Source organism: Rhinatrema bivittatum, chromosome 1 (genome assembly GCF_901001135.1).
Source record: "Rhinatrema bivittatum chromosome 1, aRhiBiv1.1, whole genome shotgun sequence".
Classification (NCBI taxonomy): Eukaryota; Metazoa; Chordata; class Amphibia; order Gymnophiona; family Rhinatrematidae; genus Rhinatrema; species Rhinatrema bivittatum.
In genome coordinates this window covers 367627216-367648257 of record NC_042615.1, presented here as the reverse complement: position 1 = coordinate 367648257, position 21042 = coordinate 367627216, and the positions used below count along the sequence as shown (strand labels likewise).

Below are 21042 nucleotides of genomic sequence, written 5' to 3'. Positions count from 1 at the left end.
CTTTCCCTTCCAGCTTCTAACTGTTATTATTTAGGAGAGTTGTGGGTGGATCCTTGGGCCGGTAGCAGATGACCACGCCCCCGGGGGAAGATCCCGAGAGGGACCACCGGTCAGGCTCAGAGTTAGGAGACAGACTCACACTAGTTCTTTTATTAGACAGTTTACTGAACCACCAGAGGTGGCAGTAGTGAGCTGGAATGCCCGGTTGGGCTGTAGTCCCTCAGATACTGGAACAGCAATCCCTGGAGGCTGAGCTGTAGAGAAACTGAAATATAGTGAGTAGGCAGGGTATGCAGAGTTCATGGACAGAACCTGATGGTAACACTCACACAAAGTCTCATAGAAGCCCAGGAGCTGGAATGAAGTAGGCCCTAGAGGAACAAGTACCTGGTTCCAGTGAAAGCTCTGAGAGAGTGATGGTAACTCACAGAAGTAGTAGGCAGCGATGACTTCCAGGCAGAAGTGAATTCCGAAGAAAGCCTGGAACAAGGGCCCTCGAGGAGCGAGTACCCCTGGTTCGTCCGAGGAGGCAGAGTAGCGTAGATAGAATGAATTCTTATCCTTATCCTTGCTAACTTGAGTTGTTAGCAATTCAGAGACCTTTAAATATCTGAATCAGATGACATCATCTCAGGGGGACGCCTGAGGTTCGCGCCACTTCTGGTACTTGAGGCGGGGCCGTGCCGCGCATGTGCCCCTAGGCATCAGGTCAACATGGCGAATTGCAGCGTCGGGCCGGTCCGGGGATGCCGGACAAAGACGGCTGAAAGACGCCGCGGCATCCAGCCTTCCATCAACCCCGGAGGGAGTCGCCAATGCGGTAAGGTGGGTGGAGTGGAGACGTCGGGCAGCGACGGTCGCAACACTAACATTACATGTAGAGATCATGTTAGATCTCTACTAGAATATTCCATTTGTGTGGGGAGGATACATGGTAGAAATGTGGGCAGAGTATGCTTGTGGTGTGCTCCTCTGAAATATAAGCTCTGACCGCCAATTATGTTGTGCAGGTTTTAGTTTCCTTTTTTAGGGGCAATAGGCTTCCTGGTTGTTCTCTTTCTTAATTTTGTTGAAAGGGTAAGACCTCTGTGAAGTTATCATAATGGAGATCTGGAAAGAATGGGAGTCAGAGAGTGGTCCTTTATTTTTGAAAAAGCATGTTAAGAATATTTCTTTAGCTGGCAAGGAATTTTTCCTCCCTCCTGGCCTCATGCTGTTTTCTTTCTTTTCTGTAAAAGGATTTTATTATATTTTTCTTGGGTTCCCATTAACAAGGAGCTCAATCTTTTGTTTTTATACCCACAAAACAAGGGAGAGGTTGCCTCACTGAGAAGGGACTGAGGATAATCTGTTGCCAGAGGAGGGATGACTTACAGCCATCCAAGAAGAAGAAAAAGAGGGGAGAAAGGAGTGGTGATGGACCCTCAACATAGCCCATGAACATCTGCTGAAAACTTGGGAGGAGTATAAACAGTATCGATCTGTTAATATGAAGAGGAAAGAAGTACTTGACAAAAGTATGAGATATGTGACTTTACAGTGGACATAATTTAAATTGGATTAAGTATTCTCTTTGCCAACCACTTGAGTGGAAAGCTTCAAAACTTGCCCTAAACCATGGAGAAGGGAAGAAGAAAAAATTAGATCTTACCATCTTAAAGAAGTCACAAATGTATTACAAGAACTTATTTGCATCATCAATATGTGAATCAAGCAGCTGTAAAGACCACTTTCATCATTTCATCACACCTCAGTAAAAGTAGCGTTTAACACCAAAGACAGCTTTCAGTGTGCTTCTTATGGCATAGTTGTCACAATACAGAGGGTATACTTTCAAAAATGTTCTCTATCTAATGTCAACAACACACACAGAGAAACCATGTACTTACAATATTCTTTTAATTTATTCAAAACACTTTCTATAAACACCTATCTAAACAATTAAAAACTTACTAGCACACACACACCCATACATACTATTTAAAAAACTTACAGTATTACACAATATTTTCCTTTTTAACATACAAAATTTCTATTACAAAATTTCCATTTAATTTGTTGTATATGATTACTGTTGATTGCAATCTCTTACTCATATATGTTCTTCACAGATATCAGTAAATGCTTATTTCCTTCATCAGTATAATCCTCATCAATATGGTATTCATCTAAGGTACAAAGTCCAACAAAGATCTATTTGTTTCACCCTTTATCATAAGGGCTTCCTCAGAGACAATATATAATTTTATCACTGAATCCTTTCTTCAAATTATATCCTACAATAAAACATTTAATTTACTCCTGTACTGCAAAGAAATTAGTAACGATTTTCAAAAAAAATGTTTTAATCTATAACTCATATCTCACCTAATCATATCACAATGTGGCTCTCTTAACTCCAATCAACAATATGGCTCGTTCAAGTCCAATCCATTACTCCATATCTTCATACACAAGCACTGCTTACAATAACGAACTTCAAATATCACACTAGTTCATATTCTTTACTTCAATTGAATTTATCTATAAATAAAATGGATAAATACATTGCGTTAAACCCAAACTAAAAACAACAAACTTTTACCGCCGCACAATATCTGATTCCAGCAGCCAGGTACTTCCATACTCACTTGTAAGCGGAGTTGACGTGCTACTCCGTAGTATACAAAACATCATTGCACACTAGTTCCCTCAGTTCTTATAAAGTGAAACTAATCTGGATACACCTGTCCTAATTACCTACACATGAATCCCATATGCAAAATTAACAATACCACCACAAGCGCCAACCTAAATACATGCACTATGTATTTAACAATGTTCATCCCTTCATATATCGCATCACTAGCCCATCAATAATCAAAAACTTTGACAGCCCTACACGATATTTAGAACATAATTCCTAGCTCACCAATGCTCAAACATTATCTATCTTCCGTGATCATTCACAGAAAAGCATGCCATTCAATCGGCCCACTAAGGCTGTGCGGAGCTACTGTGCGCCAATTGAAAATAAAACGCTGTTCGATTTTTCTTAGTACTGCAGATAAATCACCTCTATTATTAAGACCTAACTGTTTGATAACAAAACAACGAATAACACTCAGAGAATGTTTCTTTTCCACCCAATGGTTCACCAAAGGGGCATGTGCTCTTAAAGATTTGATCCGACTTCTATGTTCAATAATGCAAAACCTAATTGGCCTTATAATTTGGCCCACTTAAATCACATTGCACGGGCATGTAATAGCATATACTGCTCCACTGGTGTTACAAGTAAACATCTCAGGTATCTTATAAGGACGATCTAGATTAGGATGTTGAAAAATCTTACATTCCAATACAAGAGGACACACGGAACTGGATCCACAAGGGATCTGTCCGTGGTCCTGATTCACAACAACACGCTCTCTCTGATATTTTAACTTATCTCATAGAGATTGACGTTTTTTATCGTAAAAATTGGACTTTCTGTGAAACACTGTAAAGGAGACAAAATATGCCAGTGCTTTAATATAACATGTCATATGTCTTATGGCATAGAGACATTTACACTCATCAGTGCTGTTATCATCACTGCTGTATACAATAACTTTGCACTTGGATTTAAGTGTTTGCAATGCTAAGGGCCTTGAAAGTTATCCTTGTCCCCACTCAGGGAATTCTGACCACTCGGTTCTTACATTACTATGGGGAGATGTGGAGTAAACACTATTTTGAGATCTAGCTTCTGGATCCACTATCTGGGATAAACTAGCCCAGCGGTTACATACATATTACCCAAGTTGTCATCCATTCTGATTGTCCCAAATTTCTTTGTTGAATTGTTCAAGTACAGCACTTTAAACACGTGTTGCTAGGTCATGCTTTTACTCTCATTTCACTTTTTGCAACTAAGGATTCTCTGTGAATATCTCATGCCCTCTTAAAGTCCGAAGCTGTTTTAGCCAATACCATCTGCTCTGGAAGGGTGTTTCAAGCATCCAGCATCCTGTCTGTGAAAAAATATTTCCTAACATTACTGCTGAATCTATCCTCTCACAGCCTCCTTTCCATTGAAAAAGGCTCATCTCCTATGCATCAGGTATTTGAATGTTTCTATCATATCCACCCTTCCCCATCCCCTTTTCCAACTCTTCATCTCAGAGGGCTTTTGGTACAGATCCTGCATCATTTTGGTTGGCCTTTTCTAGACCTCCTCCCTTCTTTCTTTCCAGAACTGTCCATGGCCTTCAGGAGTGGATACAATACTCCAGGAGAGGTTTCCACAATTGCTTGTACAATGGCATAATCACATTTTCTACTAGTTGCCTCTCCCTATGCACCCTAGTCCAAAAAAAAAAATCTATAATAAAAGGCAATGAAGACAGCTAAAATAAGTCATTTTAATCATGAACCATTTACAGCAAAATATTTCAATGTATTGGTACTCATGAAAACAGAAACTGAAGTTCAAAGTAAGGTTACTAATTTCTATTTGCTTTCTTGAAATTTTGGATTCAGTAATTCTTTTTACTTTATGCAGCTGCTCTACTTCAGTCAGTATTAATTTGTGAATGCGCTTGTCTTTTACAAGCAAAGGTTTTTGTTAGAAAATAATGCAAAATGAACACAGTGCCTATTTTCAGCAGTTGTAGATTTCTTTTGAATTCTCTAAGCAGCATAGGGGGAGAATTAACTCAAGTAAATACAGGTTTAGTGGAATGTATTAGTATGGTATTATCTGGTATAATCCATTTATAAAGTATCACAATTGTTGCACACAGTGGGAGATTTAAGTCTTAGCTCCTGTGCCATCAGAGTAAGAGACTCTGAGATAGGGGAGCACTTGATAAGGAGACCCACCTACTGGTACATAGAAATATAGAAATGACGGCAGAAGAAGACCAAGCGGCCCATCCAGTCTGCCCAGCAAGCTTCACACTTTTTTTTTTTCTCATACTTATCTGTTTCTCTTGGCTCATAGTAACCTTTTGGTTTTATTTCCCTTCCACCCCCACCATTAATGTAGAGAGCAGTGTTGGAACTGCATTAAGTGAAATAACTAGCTTAATTAGTTAGGGGTAGTAACCGCCGCAATAAGCAAGCTACACCCATGCTTATTTGTTTACCCAGACTATGTAATTCAGTCCTTGTTGGTTGTTGTCTGTATATAGATCCACTTTTCTTCATTTCCCCTGCTGTTGAAGCAGAGAGCTAAGCTGGATATGCGTGAATTAGCGGTCTTTCTCCCCTGCCGTTGAAGCAGAGAGCTATGCTGGATATGTTTTCCTCCCCTGCCATTGAAGCAGAGAGCTATGCTGGATATGTCTTCCTCCCCTGCCGTTGAAGCAGAGAACTATGCTGGGTATGCACGAAGTATCGATCTTCCTCCCCTGCCGTTGAAGCAGAGAGCTATGCTGGATATGCGTGAAGTATCGGTATTCTTCCCCTGCTGTTGAAGCAGAGAGCTATGCTGGATATGCATGAAGTATCGGTCTTCCTCCCCTGCCGTTGAAGCAGAGAGCTATGCTGGATATGAGTGAATTATCAGTCTTCCTCCCCTGCCGTTGAAGCAGAGAGCTATGCTGGATATGCATTGAAAGTGAAGTATCAGGCTTATTTGGTTTGGGGTAGTAACCACCATAACAGGCAAGTTACTCCCTGTTTTTTTGTGAATACAAATCCTTTTTTCCACATTTCCTCTTGCTGTTGAAGCTTAGAGCAATGTTGGAGTCACATTAACCATGTGTATGTTTATTGAATAAGGGTATTATCTCCAGGTAGTAGCTGTCATTCCCACGAGTCACCCACTCTTCATTCACATCCTCTAGACTTTATGGATCCACAGTGCTTATCCCACGCCCCTTTGAAGTCCTGCACAGTTCTGGTCTTCACCACTTCCTCTGGAAGGGCATTCCAGGCATCCACCACCCTCTCCGTGAAGAAATACTTCCTGACATTGGTTCTGAGTCTTCCTCCCTGGAGCTTCAAATCGTGACCCCTGGTTCTGTTGATTTTTTTCCTACGGAAAAGGTTTGTCATTGTCTTTGGATCATTAAAACCTTTCAAGTATCTGAAAGTCTGTATCATATCACCTCTGCTCCTCCTTTCCTCCAGGGTGTACATATTTAGATTCTTCAATCTCTCCTCATAAGTCATTTGATGAAGACCCTCCACCTTTTTGGTCGCCCTTCTCTGGACCGCCTCCATCTTGTCTCTGTCTCTTTGGAGATACGGTCTCCAGAACTGAACACAGTACTCCAGGTGTGGCCTCACCAAGGACCTGTACAAGGGGATAATCACTTCCCTTTTCTTACTTGATATTCCTCTCTCTATGCAGCCCAGCATTCTTCTGGCTTTTGCTATCGCCTTGTCGCATTGTTTCACCGACTTCATATCATTAGACCCTATCACCCCAAGGTCTCCCTCCTGCTCTGTGCACATCAGCCTTTCTCCCCCATCGAATACAGTTCATTCGGATTTCCCCTCCCCATATGCATGACTCTGCAATTCTTGGATTTGAATCTCAGCTGCAATATCTTCGACCACTCTTCCAGTTTCCTTAAATCCTGTCTCATTCTCTCCACTCCTTCCGGCGTGTCCACTCTGTTGCAGATCTTATTGTCATCCGCAAAAAGACAAACCTTACCTTCTATCCCGTCCACAATGTCGCTCACATAGATATTGAACAGGACCGGTCCCAACACCGATCCTTGCGGTACACCGCTTAAAACTGCTCTCTCTTCAGAGAGAGTTCCATTTACCATCACACATTGTCTTCTGTCTGTCAACCAGTTTGCAATCCAGGCCACCACTCTATAAGCTTCTCATTTTATTCACCAGTCTCCTATACGGGACCGTATCAAAAGCTTTGCTGAAATCCAAGTAGATGACATCGAGTGCTCTTCCTCAATCCAATTCCTTGGTTACCCAGTCAAAAAAGTCAATCAGATTTGTCTGACAGGACCTTCCCCTGGTGAATCCATGCTGCCTCTGGTCCAGCAATTCTCCCAACTGTAGATAGTTCACTATTCTCTCTTTCAAACAGTGACTCCATTACTTTTCCCACTACCGAAGTGAGGCTAACCGGTCTGTAGTTACCAGCCTCTTCTCTATTCCCACTCTTGTGAAGCGGGACCACCACCGCTCTTCTCCAATCACTTGGCACCACTCCCGTTTCTAGGGATCTATTGAACAGGTCACACAGTGGACCCGCCAGCACATCTCTGAGCTCCCTCAGTATCCTAGGATGAACCTCATCAGGCCCCATGGCTTTGTCCACTTTCAGTTTCCCCAGCTCTTCCCATACATTCTCTACTGTAAATGGAGTTATATCTACTCCATTCCCCTCTAGTCTTTTAACTAGCAATGGTCCTTCTCCAGGGTCCTCTTTAGCGAACACAGAACTGAAGTATATGTTTAATATTTCTGCCATTTCTTCGTCTTTCTCCATACATTGATCCTTTCCACCTTTCAATTTCACTATACCACTTTGAACTTTTCTCTTTTCACTGATGTATCTGAAAAATGTTTTGTCACCTCTCTTCACGTCCTTGGCAATCCTCTCTTCCGCTTGACTTTTTGCTGTCTTGATTAATTTCTTCATCTCTCTCAGTTCTACCAGATATTCTTCTTTGTGCTCCTCCCTTTGGGATCTGTTTCTTGGAGATATATCGCTGCTTCCCTTGTTCTTCACCAGTGAGGTTATCAGCTGGTGCCTGAGGGGTCTCTTTAAATCTGAGCCCAGTGGTGAGCAGACACTGGCGTGCTGCAAAGCCACGTGCCAACGGGACACACCCCTATGTCAAGGTTTGGTGAGGTGCTTTTCTATCTTCAAGTTTTTTTGATGGGAAGAAAGAGGACAATGAAGTTTACAAATTCTTTTCTGGGGACACCATCAGTGAGAGCTCCTAAGGGTTTTCATTGCGAGTCAGCCTTCTGGAAATTCTGCCCAAGGTAAACTATCTCTTTTTCCTTGGGGTTTTCTCTTAAGTCCAGGCTAGATTCAGCCTACTAGTTACACGACAGTTTTGCTACCTGACAAGAATAATTTATTGTGAGGCAAACCGGAGGATCTCAAGTTTCAAAAACTGCAAGTGTATCTTCTGAGAGTATGATAGGTCCCATTTCAACTTCTGCATACTCACTTTGGCCTTGCATAGTGACACTGTCAAATATGCCAGTGTTATGCTTGCCGATATATGGGGGATGATTGCTAAAATGGAAACATTCTTAACTCTTTCAATTGTTCAATATAAGTTTTCAAGTGATACCAAGATTAAACTAGAAGAGTAGGAAATACACGTCTACTCTTGAATCTAGTGAGGCCAATATTCAATAGGCTATTTAGTAGGGGTGTGCATTCGTTTTCGCCGTATTGGTGATCCGCAACGTATATTACACTTTTCGTTATATACGTGGGGAGGCGAAACGCATCGCGACTCCCCACGTATATAACATATTATCCGTCTAATTCATTGCGCCCCGCGCTTTTCTTCGCCTCCATTAGCTAGCTATGATTTCACAAAATGGCAGCGCCCATACCCTACATTCCAGTATCCATGCCGACCTGTCCGACCCTTTCCTGTGAGTCACTCACTTGTCACCGGAACTGACGTGCTACTCCTTAGTACACAAAACGTCATTGTGCACTAGGGGGTAGATTTACAAAAAATGCGCGTTCGCGTACTTTTGTTGGCGCACCAGTCGCAAACAAAAGTACGCTGGATTTTAGTAGATACGCGCGTAGCCACACGTATCTGCTAAAATCCAGGATCGGCGCGCGCAAGGCTGCCGATTTTGTGCAGCCGGCGCGTGCCGAGCCGCACAGCCTGCCTCCGTTCCCTCCGAGGCCGCTCCGAAATCGGAGCGGCCTCGGAGGGAACTCGTTTTCGCCCTCCCCTCACCTTCCCCTCCCTTCCCTCTATCTAACCCACCCCCCCCGGCCCTATCTAAACCCCCCCTACCTTTCTCTGGGGATTTACGCCTCCCGGAGGGGAGAAGTAAATCCCAGCGCGCCAGCGGGCCGCTAGCGCGCCGAGACGCGACCTGGGGGCGGTTCCAGAGGGCGCGGCCATGCCCCCGGACCACCCCGGGCCAAAACCATGCCCCCGGGCCCACCCCCGAAACGCCGCGTCCGCCCCCAAAACGCCGCGCCGATCAGCCCCGCCCCCGACACGCCCCCGACACACCCCCGACTGAAAACCCCGGGACTTACGCGAGTCCCGGGGATCTGCGTGCGCCAGCGGCCTATCGAAAATAGGCGCGCCGGCGCGCAAGGCCCTGCTCATGTAAATCCGGGCGGATTTACGCGAGCAGGGCTTTTAAAATCCGCCCCTAGAAATATGGCAACTATCAGTTATAGAGGTATTAGGATGGTGCAAGATTAACATTTCTCCCGTTTTATATTTTATTTCCTGTGGATTTTTAATCTTTGTTTAATTAGTTCCCCTTGACTATGAGATGCATTGTAATTTCCTTTGGGTAATTTTTATTTCTTCTATTGGTGATGCTCATAATGATTGCTTTTCTTTCGTTTTTGTTAAAGTGAATAAAAGTGTGAATGAATGTGAATGAATAAAAAAAGAGATTATGTGATAAGAAATATGGTAAATTGATATTACAGGTACTGTCATGTTCATATCTTTGGGTCTTTTCTTTGGCCACTCAAGATTTTTCACTAGTGCCCATCATGTCAGCTTCATTTTTTAAGTAATATTTAGTGCCATAGATATGTTTCTATTGCTTGAAGGCATTAGCTCATACATTATGGCTCTTTTGTGTCACATTCTGACAGGACAAAATCATTTTGGTCTAAGAAAACCCCTGTTCCAGGGAATTCTCAGCAAATTACATTCTAGTTTCAGAAGATGCAAAAAAAAAACCCACAGAAACATACCGGTGTACCAGATATACTGCTGTGACAATGTGAATCTCTCCTCTATGTATTGCAGCCATAATCTGACCTGAAAATAAACTTTTACAAAATATTTTCTTGGCACTTACTGTGGCCATTGTGAAAGTGCATCTTTTCTTCCTCTGGATCTTGTTTAGCTTTGCTATAACCACAGCGCCTGGAACAGAATAAGATTCATCCATCATAAGATCAGAACTATTTAATTAGTTTAGTCACACAGCAGTAAGAGCCAAAAAAATAAAAGTCTCTTTTGCAACTTTTAAGAAGAAAATAGCACAGCTGTGTTTTGTCAGATTTGCATTTCCTAAAAGTAACAAATGTAAAAATTAAAAGGATAATTACACAAATACATAGCTGGTTAGGTAGAAAGCAGGCAATAAACCCACTGAGGCATCTTCTGATTACTTAACGGCCCTCTCTGTGTGATTATTATACATGTTCACTATTTTTCCCTTCCAAGTCTTCAATGGCATCAACATTCAGGAATACCTGTCATGAACACCTGCAAACAATTGCTCCATGTATTAGTAATATCTGGCCTGGATTACCCAAATTCTCATTTGGTGGGCCTCTAATATAATTTCCAATGGTAGTAATGGAAGTTGCAGTGCATGAGGAATGACACAACAAGGTGAGAATTCTTCTCCTTACAGAACATTGTGACAATCAAGAGAAGCAACAATAGTGCCAGCAGGTACTCTACCCCAAGGCCTTTCATCAACCAGTACAGCACCTGGTAGTCTTATATTATATTCACGATCTTGCAGGACTGTTTAGGTCTGATGATGCTAAATTGATGAGAGCCAGTATTTCTTAGTATCCTATAACCGAAGTTAAAAAGGCAGCCACAGTAACCATAGCTACTTAATGTATTTAGTACAATGAACCATACCTCTGTATTTGTTGCAGAGAAGCAATTTAGAATTCTGCATTCCAAAACGAGGATAAAAAAACTCATGAGCTTCCCGCTGAGCCTCACACTTTTCTGTTCTATTTGCTTGTTTATTGTTTTCCTGACTGCACAGTTTTCCAAATAAACACTCAGATCAATACAATTATGTACTGAGTACAACAGGGGCAGTAGTGGCCTATGGTGTCAATTTTCAAAAACATGCTGAGTGGAAAAGTTACCCCGGTTCTTTTACCAGGTTGTCTTTAGCAGATTTTTCTTAGCGCCTAACCCGAGGTAGAGTTTTAAGACTAATATTAGTCTATGGGCAGAAGCATATTTTCTGATTTATGGGCACAAAAAACATTTTCTGCACTGAAAACATATTTGCGACAAGAATCATATTTAATTCAGAGCATAACAAAGTTAGATGCACAAAGTCATGCTCCAAGTTACTCAGGATTTAGGTGCAGAAAGAATTTTTTGTGGTGCACAGAAATCATATTTTCTGTACATAAAAAAATTTCTGAACATAAACCATGCTTTCTGGGCAGAAAACATGGTTTAGCTGCATAAATCATGTTTACATGTGCACTAAAAGGTGAATATTAAAAGCCGATGTGCACACATAGGGGTTGATTTTCAAAGACGTGTGCAGGCATCCATGTGTGTATGGTTCTCGGCATGTGCACATGGACTCCCCGATTTTATAACATGCACACACGGGCCAGTTTGAAAGTTATCGTCCCTGCATTTTCATTATGGGTTAGCATGCCTTTCTTAACTCCTGATGCATTAGCATACCATTAGCTCACTGCATCGGGAGTTTAATTTTTTTTTTTTAGCATGTGCATTAAGGAACTGAGTGCTTATTACATCGGCCTCAAAGTTAGTTAGTTACATTTTTCTAAAACTGACCCCCAAGCGATGAGCTTGGAGCAAAGAAACCGGTTTCTACTACCCTTCAACAAATCACTTTGGGGCTGATGCAAAAACAAAAAAAAAATGCACTGAAAGTGGGCACTGCGTGTTCAGCGCCCACTTTCCTAACACGTCTCATCCCCAGGCACCTCGTCTGGGGGCACCATGCAATATTTTAATTAGGGGGCGCGCTCCTAAAGAGGCGATAGGGTTGATTGTGCACCCCTAGTGCCTCCTTGACAGCGGGCGCCCGGGGAGGTTGGCTGTCCGCCAGTTAAGAAAATAGACTGTTTCCTAATTGGCGCTCAGCCATGGGTTCGGAAAACAGACGCTGGTTAGCTGAGTATCCGTTTCTCAAACCTGACCACTAGCACTTTTTAAAAACTTTTTTTTTTTTTTAATCTTTCCTTCCTCTGACTTAATATCACTGTACCTCAGTTAGCAAGAAAAAGAGAGAATAAGTGATGAACAAATGCAAATGTTTTAAAAAAAGGAAAGGACAAGCTTTGCATAAGGCTATTTCTGAAATGTTTAGCACTACAGATAATCCAAATGTTGCAAAGCAAAGGTACATTGATTCACAATACATTTTAAATGATCACTCATGTTTGAAAAATATATATTTTTTAAATTGAACTTTGAAACTCAGTTTTGAGACACATTTTGAGGCCTGTTTGTTCTTTGGGGTGGGAAAATCCATTTTCCCCATCTCTTTCCTTCCTTGAGGGTTGAATCCAGCACGGATTCTATTTATAGAGCCATCCTCACACACGCTCCTTTTAAAAAGCACTTGATTAGCATTGTGATTCATTCATTTAGCACTGAGTAATAAACACATTTGGTACATTTTAAAAGCCCAGTGCACGTGTCAATTAGGGGATGTGAACACAAGTCGGGCTCGTGTGTTGTCTGAATTTTAAAAACCACTCAGATGCGTACATATCTCCTGCTGTGCACACTTCTCCCTCAGTTTCAAAACGGGGCGGGGTCTGGGCGAGGCATGGGCTTTTGGGGGCGTGGTCAAGAGATGTGCACGTAAATACTTATGTGCCCTGGCGCATGTCCAGGTCCTCTGCTGCATAACAATATTTCTGCTATGGAAGAGGTGTAACTGTAAAACACAAAAATAGTCATTTTGGAGGGGTTTAAAAGGTCTGGTTTAATGAGGGGAGTGCAGGCTATTAAACCAGGAGGATTTGGAAAACCTAACTTTAGAGTGGGTGAATTAGTGGACAACCTGGTGAAACTGGACATGCTGTGGACAAGCGCCCATTTTAAAATACCTTGACTTACGTGGCTGGGTGTGGGCACACTTAAAATTGTGCGCACATGTGCATGCACCTTGGCTATTTTATAACATGCGCACAAGTTGGAAAATGGCTGCATATCTGGGCACACTGACGCACACAAGTCAATATACGCCCGCATGCTGGTTTGAAAGTTACCATCCCACAATTTTCTACATAAAATTCCAAATCAGTATGACTGTAAGGTACATAGGGAATGACTAAAAAAATCTGGTATGCATTAGTGGTACAGAATAATTTCACTCACATTCACTCAATAAACTGGACGACCTCACATTTCAGCATCTATACTGATATCAAAGTATAGTCATAAAATGCTTCTATCTGTCCTGTTAAACAATGAATTGATAAATGGTCAGACCAACTACCTATTCTGTATCTATTCTACCATAAAACTTGTATAGTATCATCTCAATAATCTGATTTTTGCCTATTCACATACTATGTACTGAAGGCCACTATTTATTAAAGTGCATTAACATGTTAATATGTGTGCGAACCCCTCAGATTCCCCACTATCTGTCACCATCCACCCCCAAAGATGTAGAGAAGGGATCGCGGAAGAAATCTGTGATCTGAAGTCACTACAAAGGCAAGGAGGACCCATGATTCATGCTTGAAGGAGATCAGTCAAGGAAAGCAAGTGGGACATCTGACAAACCCTGGCATGCAGTATCACCTGCAGAGGCAGCACCTGCTAGCATTGGCAACTGGAGAGGGTGGCAGTAATAGAAGAAAGGGGACCCCCTTCTTCCAGTCAAAGGAAAGTAATTGAAATGGGGAAGAGTGTTACCCAAGCTGATCCCATGCCCTCGACCCCTTTCAGCAGCAGGTGGCAGGCAGCAGCCCCTTGCCATGCATCAGAAATGACAACCCACCATGAAGGAAATGAGGCAGTGTTCAGTAACACTGTTGCAGGGTAAAAGGCAGGCAGCATCAAACATTGCAATAAGGAGCATCAGGGAAATGATTGCCCTTGATGACCAAACCCTGCAGATTATGGAGAATGTGGGTTTTAAGCAATTGCTGCAGATCTTAATGCCAAATTTAAAAAGTCTCCTGCAGGATCACATTCAGTAGGATGGTCATTCCCAGCCTATAAAACTAGTGCCATACTCTCATTCGGGTGCTGCTGGCTAAGGTGGAGCAGAGTAATAACATGCATTAAACCAGTGACATGTAGACTGCCATGAAGGCTACATACTCTTACCTCTTCCTTATGGGACATTGGAGGGACCTGACTGAGTTAGGGGCAGGCAGTACCTCTAGTGGGGACCGAGCATCAAGGTGCAGGTGGGATCTGCTGCACGTCAAATTGATGGATGAGGTCCATACCTCAGCCAATATTCTATCAGCCATAAAAGAGATGCTGGAGGGTTGGCAACTAGACTAGAGAGTGAAGAGTTAAATGCAGGTTCTTTTGTCAGAGACAATGGTCAAAATATGGTTAAGCCAATATATGATGTGGGCTTTCAGAGTAGCCAATGTTTTACGCACACACTGAATTTGGAAATGAAGGATGCCCTGTGGCTGGGGTCCAAGGACCATAAGAATGAATACCTGGAGGAGCTGATAGACATGTGTAGGAAAATAGCAGGACACTTCCATAGAAGCATGAAGGTGGGGCAGCTTCTTCATGAAAAGCAGGAAGAATTTGTTATGCCTCACAAGCATCTCATTCAAGATACTGGCATCTGCTGGAATTCCACCAGTATAATGCTGCAGAGGTTAGTGGAGCAGCAGACACCCCCTTCATGATCTAATTTGGAAAATGGAGATAGGTGTAACATGCCCCCTGGGGCATTATGATTAAGAAGTCATGAGTCAGCTGGTACAAATCCTGAAGTCTTCAAGTATGCCACAGATGAACTGAGTTCCCAAAGCCCCACCCTGGGCGGTGACATCCTTATAGTAAATATTCAGAAGGAAAGGTTGGAGGGCTTCCATCAGGAAGCGGGATTGAGAACAGAGGGCTTCCATTGCTGGACTCTTTGCAGCAGCAGGTCCAAAGAGACTAAAACTCTCATCCAAGAATATACATATACAAGCCGTAAAGCCCGTTAAAACGGGCTACATCCCTCTGTCTCTCACCTCCCCCTCATTCTCTCTCCCCTCACTCTTCACCACCCCCCTCCCCCACCCACTCCTCTCCACCCTCCCTCTCCTCTCACTCAGTCCCCCCTCTCCCTCACTCCCTCCCACTCAGTCCCCCCTCTCCCTCCCTCAGTCCCCCTCTCCCTCCCTCCCACTCAGTCAGTCCCCCTCTCCCTCCCACTCACTCAGTCCCCCTCTCCCTCCCTCCACCCACCTCCATTTCCTCCCGGCGCCGTAAGCGCGACTTCCCGCAACCCTCACCCGGCTCCATTAACTCCTCCCGCTCCTGCCGGCAGATCTCGGGGGGGGTCACTCCCCGCGCGCGCGGCAGTGACCCCCCCGAGATCTGCCGGCAGATCTCGGGGGGGGGGGCACGGGAGTGACACCCCCCCCCCCCGAGATCTGCCGGCAGATCTCGGTGGGGGGGGCGCGGGGAGTGACACCCCCCCCCCGAGATCTGCCGGCAGATCTCGGTGGGGGGGGCGCGGGAGTGACACCCCCCCCGAGATCTGCCGGCAGATCTGGGGAGGAGAAGCAGCGGCACCGCGCGCGCGCGCGGCGCCGCTGCTTCTCCTCCCGCTCCTGCGGCCCCACCGCCATTTTTTTTTTTCTGATCGACATCCTTGCCCGCACATGCGCAGTAGAGCTGTGCTCTACTGCGCATTTGCGGGCCGTCGGTCACAGGCCATTTATAAGGTAGATGCTTGCTACACTTTGTGATCCCCAAGTAAAAAGGAGTCTCATCCTCCATCTCGCATTCATGAAGGAAATGCTGGTAGAAAAGGTTTGCCATGAGAGTGCCAGAGGCAGAGTAGGGATGTGGCATAGGATGAGACAATGGCCACCTCAGAGAGTTGTGCAAGCAGGAGCAGCACCCTATCAGCTAACACTTCCTCTCCTCACCTCACCTCAGTACGCCAAACCACATTACCCGTAAATAACCTGGCAAACGCAGCTAGCAAGAAAGATCCTCAGCTCATACAAGCAAAGGAGACCCCAGCACAAGGACTGAACTACACAGGACTGAACTACACAATCTGGGTAAACAAATAAGCGTGGGGGTAGCTTGCTTATTGCGGCGGTTACTACCCAAAATCAATTAAGCCTGATACTTCACTCTGAATGCATATACAGCATTGTTCTCTGCTTCAACGGCAGGGGAAATGTGGAAAATAGGATTTATATTCAGACAACATCCAACAAGGTATTGATCTGTGCAGTCTGGGTAAACAAGCATCGGGGTAACTTGCTTGATTCGGCAGTTACTACCCTTAACCATTAAGCCTTACGATTCACCTTTGATGCAACTCCAACATTACTCTCTGCATCAATGGCAGGGGGTGGCAGGAAATTTGAATCAGTTACCAACAAGGGCCCTGAACTTGGTGGTCTGTGAAACAGATAAGTATGGGAAAATAAGTGTGGGAGCTTGCTGGGCAGAATGGATGGGCCGTTTGGTCTTTTTCTGCCGTCATTTCTATGTTTCTAAATATCTGTGACATGGTATCTCACAGAGCTCATCAAGGACATGGTCACAGATGTACTGGCATACTGAACTCACAAGTCCACCGCTGAGGGGGAGAGCTGGCCACTATCTGGAAATCACCTGTTCACATCTGAGGTAAAAAAGACAAAAAAAATTGAAAAAAAAAGAAAAGAACAGCGCTGAAACTGGGAAGAGATGATGAATTTGAAAAGAATAAAAGGTCTGAGGGACCCGCCCCTCCCCCGATGTCATCGCTCACGGAACTGATCCGTTAAAAGCGCCAAACCAGCAGGCGTTTGTGCATCCCTTCGTGCATCCCCTAGTTTTAATATTCCCCTTGTTATCTTTATTCCCTTGTTAACAATTTCTACTTTATAATTGTTTTACATTTCTGACAAAGGTAATGTATGATTTTAATATAATTAGTTGATTGTTCTATGTAATGCTCACAGGCGAAGTTATGTTTTTATTGTAAACCGATGTGATTTGTATTTTATACAGGAATGTCGGTATATAAAAGTTAAAAATAAATAAATAAATAAATTTAGCCAGACCTAGCTAAAGTGTCTCAGTGCTGTCATTTCTGCCTACCAACCAGAGTGCCCAGTGGACATGTGTTTTCCATTATAAGGAAGAGACTGTATTCAGCTACAGAATATGGTAAAAACTTTTTAAATAAAGCAAACTTTACAATTTACCAGGGAAACCACACCGAAAAGAAACCATAATATGTTCTGATTGTGATTAAACTTTCATTCAGAAAGCAGATTTCACAAGAAACCCAGTAGCAAGCTTAAGCTCAAGTAGGAATTAAAATAAAAGCTTATGTCACAAAAATTATACTGATGACAGACTATTTTCTTATACTAAATCTGAAAAAAGGCAAAAATTCCACATATAGTCAGATATCTCCCATGCCACTTTGTCTTGTTGCTATACGCCTTATACTACATCTTGGGTTACTTTCTGCCATTGTGCCTTGCTACCATACCCCAGACCTTGGGGTGTTCTTGCACTCTGGGGGGGGGGGGCTGCTTTTCCCCTTTCATGGCTCTTGTTGTGTTGATACCACTCCTTATGCTGTTTTGTCCCTTTATTGGTGCCGTGGCATTTTTCCTACCACCTTTGCTACTTCGCTCCCCCTTAATGGAGCCTTAAAATATTCACACCACTCTTGGTGTTGCTTTGCCTCTCAAACTTTCAAGAATTCATGCCACTGTTTTTAGTGCCCTCTTTTAAAGCTTTGGGGGAGTCTTCCCACTTTTCTGCTTCTTTGCTTCTCTCATGGTGCTTTGGAGAACTGCCACTGCTAGTATCCCTTTGCTTCTTTATGGTGCCTTTGGCTATTCATGCCACTTTTGGTGTCACTTTGCTACCGTCTAGATACCATACAGTTTTTTCCCCCTTTCTGATGATGTTGCCCACAAATTTCATGAGAATTGATGAGAAAACTCCCATTCTGGACCCCAAAATAAGTGGCAGTACTTCCATCATTGAGTTTAATGGCAACAAATGAACACATATTTATTTATTTATTTATTTGGGTTTTTTTTGTTTATTTAATTTGCCATTTTATATACCATCATTTGAAATGAAGATCACAGGGGTTTACATCATGACATACATAATATGACTTGACAAATACAATCACTTAATGTTTTCATATAACACAGTTTAAAGATAGACACATATGTTGACTAAAGTTCTCAGGGGCACATACATTGACTAATGTTATTAGGGGTGAGAAGATATGCAGGGATGAGCTCGCATTTTTAACTCAATATACCAGTAGGATACAAGGATGGAGGAAAAGAAAAAGTATTAGTTCCAGTTTTATTTATTTGGGAGGGGTTGGGACATGATGTGATATTGAGGGTTGAAAGTGATGTGGTACTGAGTTCACTAGTTAGGTTCTTAATGAATATGTCCATGTAGGAGTAAATATGAGATCAGAAAAGTCTAAATTGGGTTATGGGCATTTTGAAATAACCATGTTCTTAGGTCCTGTTTGAATTCCTTTTTTCTGGAGTCAGTCGTAGGGTCTCAGGTAGAGAGTTCCATAGTCTAGCGCCTGCTATGGAGAACATTTTGGTCTCTTAATTTTGATAGGTGCATATTCTGTAATGATGGCATAACTAGTAATACTTTATTTGGGATCTTAATGATCTCTGTGGCTTGTATTGTTCTAACGCTACCCCAACCAGACCAGTGTTGTTAGAGTAGAAGGCAGTATGTATTAATGTTAGGACCTTGTAATGGATTCGGGATAGCACAGGTAGCCAATGAAGAACTATCAGTGATTGCGAAATGTGATCGAATTTCCTGGATCCTGTTAAGAGTCTAGCTGCTACATTCTGTAATAGTTGTAGTTTTTTTTGGAAGACAATTAGGAACTCTGAGTAGAAGTGAGTTGCAGTAGTCTAGGTTTGAAAACATGAAGGTTTTCAGGACCATATAGAAGTATGCATGAGTTTGCAATGGTTTCAGTCTATGTAGTATGTGCAGTTTAGCATAGCTTGATTTGATTAATTTATTTATGTGCTTTTCCATTGTTAGGTTCTCATCAATCTGTATTCCTAAGTCCCGCACTTGGTCTGAGGGTGTAATATTGAAGTTACCTAGGTCAAGTGTCTGCGGAGTCATTATAGAAGGGTTTCTTCTTAACTGAATTATTTCTCTTTTTTTGTATTTAGAATTAGTTTGAGCTTGAATAGTTCATGTTGTATAGCCTTCATGTATGTTGCAAGAGTCAGTATTGTATTATCAATGGAGATGGTGCAAGATATGTAGAACTGAATGTCATCAGCGTAAAGGTAGATGGTGATTCCTAGATCAGATAGTAATTTACATAAGGGAAGCATGTAGCTGTTAAATAGAGTTGTGGATAGTGCTGAACCCAGGGAGACACCTTTCTCGATCGGGAAGGTATCAGACATATGGTTGCTCAGTTTGACTTAGAATGTCCATTTTGATAGGAAGGAGGTGAACCACTTGAATACAATGCCGTCAATTCTGATGTTTCTCAGAAGGGAATGGTCAACAGTATTAAAGGCTGCTGTTAGGTCAATTAGTACCCGGATATAAGGTTCATCCTTGTTAAATCCCCATAATATGGGGTCCATTAAGGATACAAATAAGTCTCGGTTGAGCAATGTTTTCTGAAGCCGAATTGGTTTGGATGTAGAATGTGATGGTCATCAAGATTGTCCTCTAGTTGAGATAAAATGTTTTTTCAAGAATTTTAGATAGAAAAGGCAGGCTAGATATGGGTTGATAATTTTCCCAATTGTCAGAACTGCTGGATTTATTTTTTAGAAAAGGTTTTATTACTGCTTGATTCGCCGTGCCTGGCACTAAACCTTCCAAGAGAGATTGATTGATAAAGGATGTGATTATTGGAGTATAGTGCTATGTATCTGTTTTAAGGAACTAGCTGGAATGGGGTCAAGGGGGTGATTTGTGGGTTTTATTTTAGAAACGATTTGGAATATTCAGTTTGATTTAAGAGCAGATTATCATTGTTGGTCAGTCAGGTTTCGGCAATGCAGAAGATGGTCGGGTTTAAATCTTCAAGTAGATCATTTATTAGTGGGATTTTTTTTTAGATAGACTGCGCATTCAGAAGAAGCAGTGTGAACATTAGGTAAGAGTCAGCTGCTGAGGAGGAGTTGTTTCTCATGGGGTGGATTAGGTTAGTGTTTGTTTGCTGATTGATTTTCATGGATCTCCTAAGGTTTCCATGTAACCCTTGTCCTATCTTAATTGTGACGAGGTATTCCTGCTCCATTTTCCTTAGGTAGTACAGGCAAAAAAGGAAAGCATCGGCTGGCTCCACTTCAAGCATGCACAAAGGGGGGTGGGCATAAAGGGGCAGGCTCCTTTGCTGTGCTCCTTCATGCAGGGTGCACGCCTGCCGGCACAAGTGTCTCCAGCGTTGCTGCTGGGGCCTTATTCCCTCAGCGGTGTTGGTGGGTGGGCAAAGGGGCAGTTGGTGGGCAGGTTCTGGCCAACTGGCACCCATGTCTTCCTTCCCTCACCTGTGGGGGGAGGAAGCACCGCTTCCCAAAGTTTCCCACTGACTTCTCTCTATTGCTGCTTGGGAGGAGACGAGCCACTTCTATCTGCTGTTGGGGCTCGGGTGGGGGTGAGCCTCATCTCTCCGCTGTCGGGGGCTCGGGCAGAGGTGAGCCGGCCATGCTGCGCTACCACTGGGGTCTTATTCCCTCAGCAGGCATAATTTTGGGGGGAGTGAAACTAAAGAAATTAATTGAGGTCCCCACAAAATGAATGAACACACCAAACAAATGTTTTTCCTCTGAACATCTCTGTTACAAAATACATGTATGACCATCCCCAGCATAAGCATGCATATATGCTTAAATGCAAATATCTGCATTGCATTGAGAGTATTTGAATATATATACTTTTCCTACCTATTTTATAAACA

General features: G+C 43.0%; 1 protein-coding gene across 1 annotated transcript in view; it reads right to left on the bottom strand.

Moving 5' to 3' along the window:
* Positions 1–21042, bottom strand: part of EPHA5 (EPH receptor A5) — a 744210-nt gene that overhangs the window by 124424 nt on the left and 598744 nt on the right. Inside the window, exon 9 of the mRNA XM_029600878.1 lies at positions 9988–10055. Within this exon, the coding sequence (XP_029456738.1) occupies positions 9988–10055 (68 nt within the window). The remainder of the gene's footprint in view (positions 1–9987; positions 10056–21042) is intronic.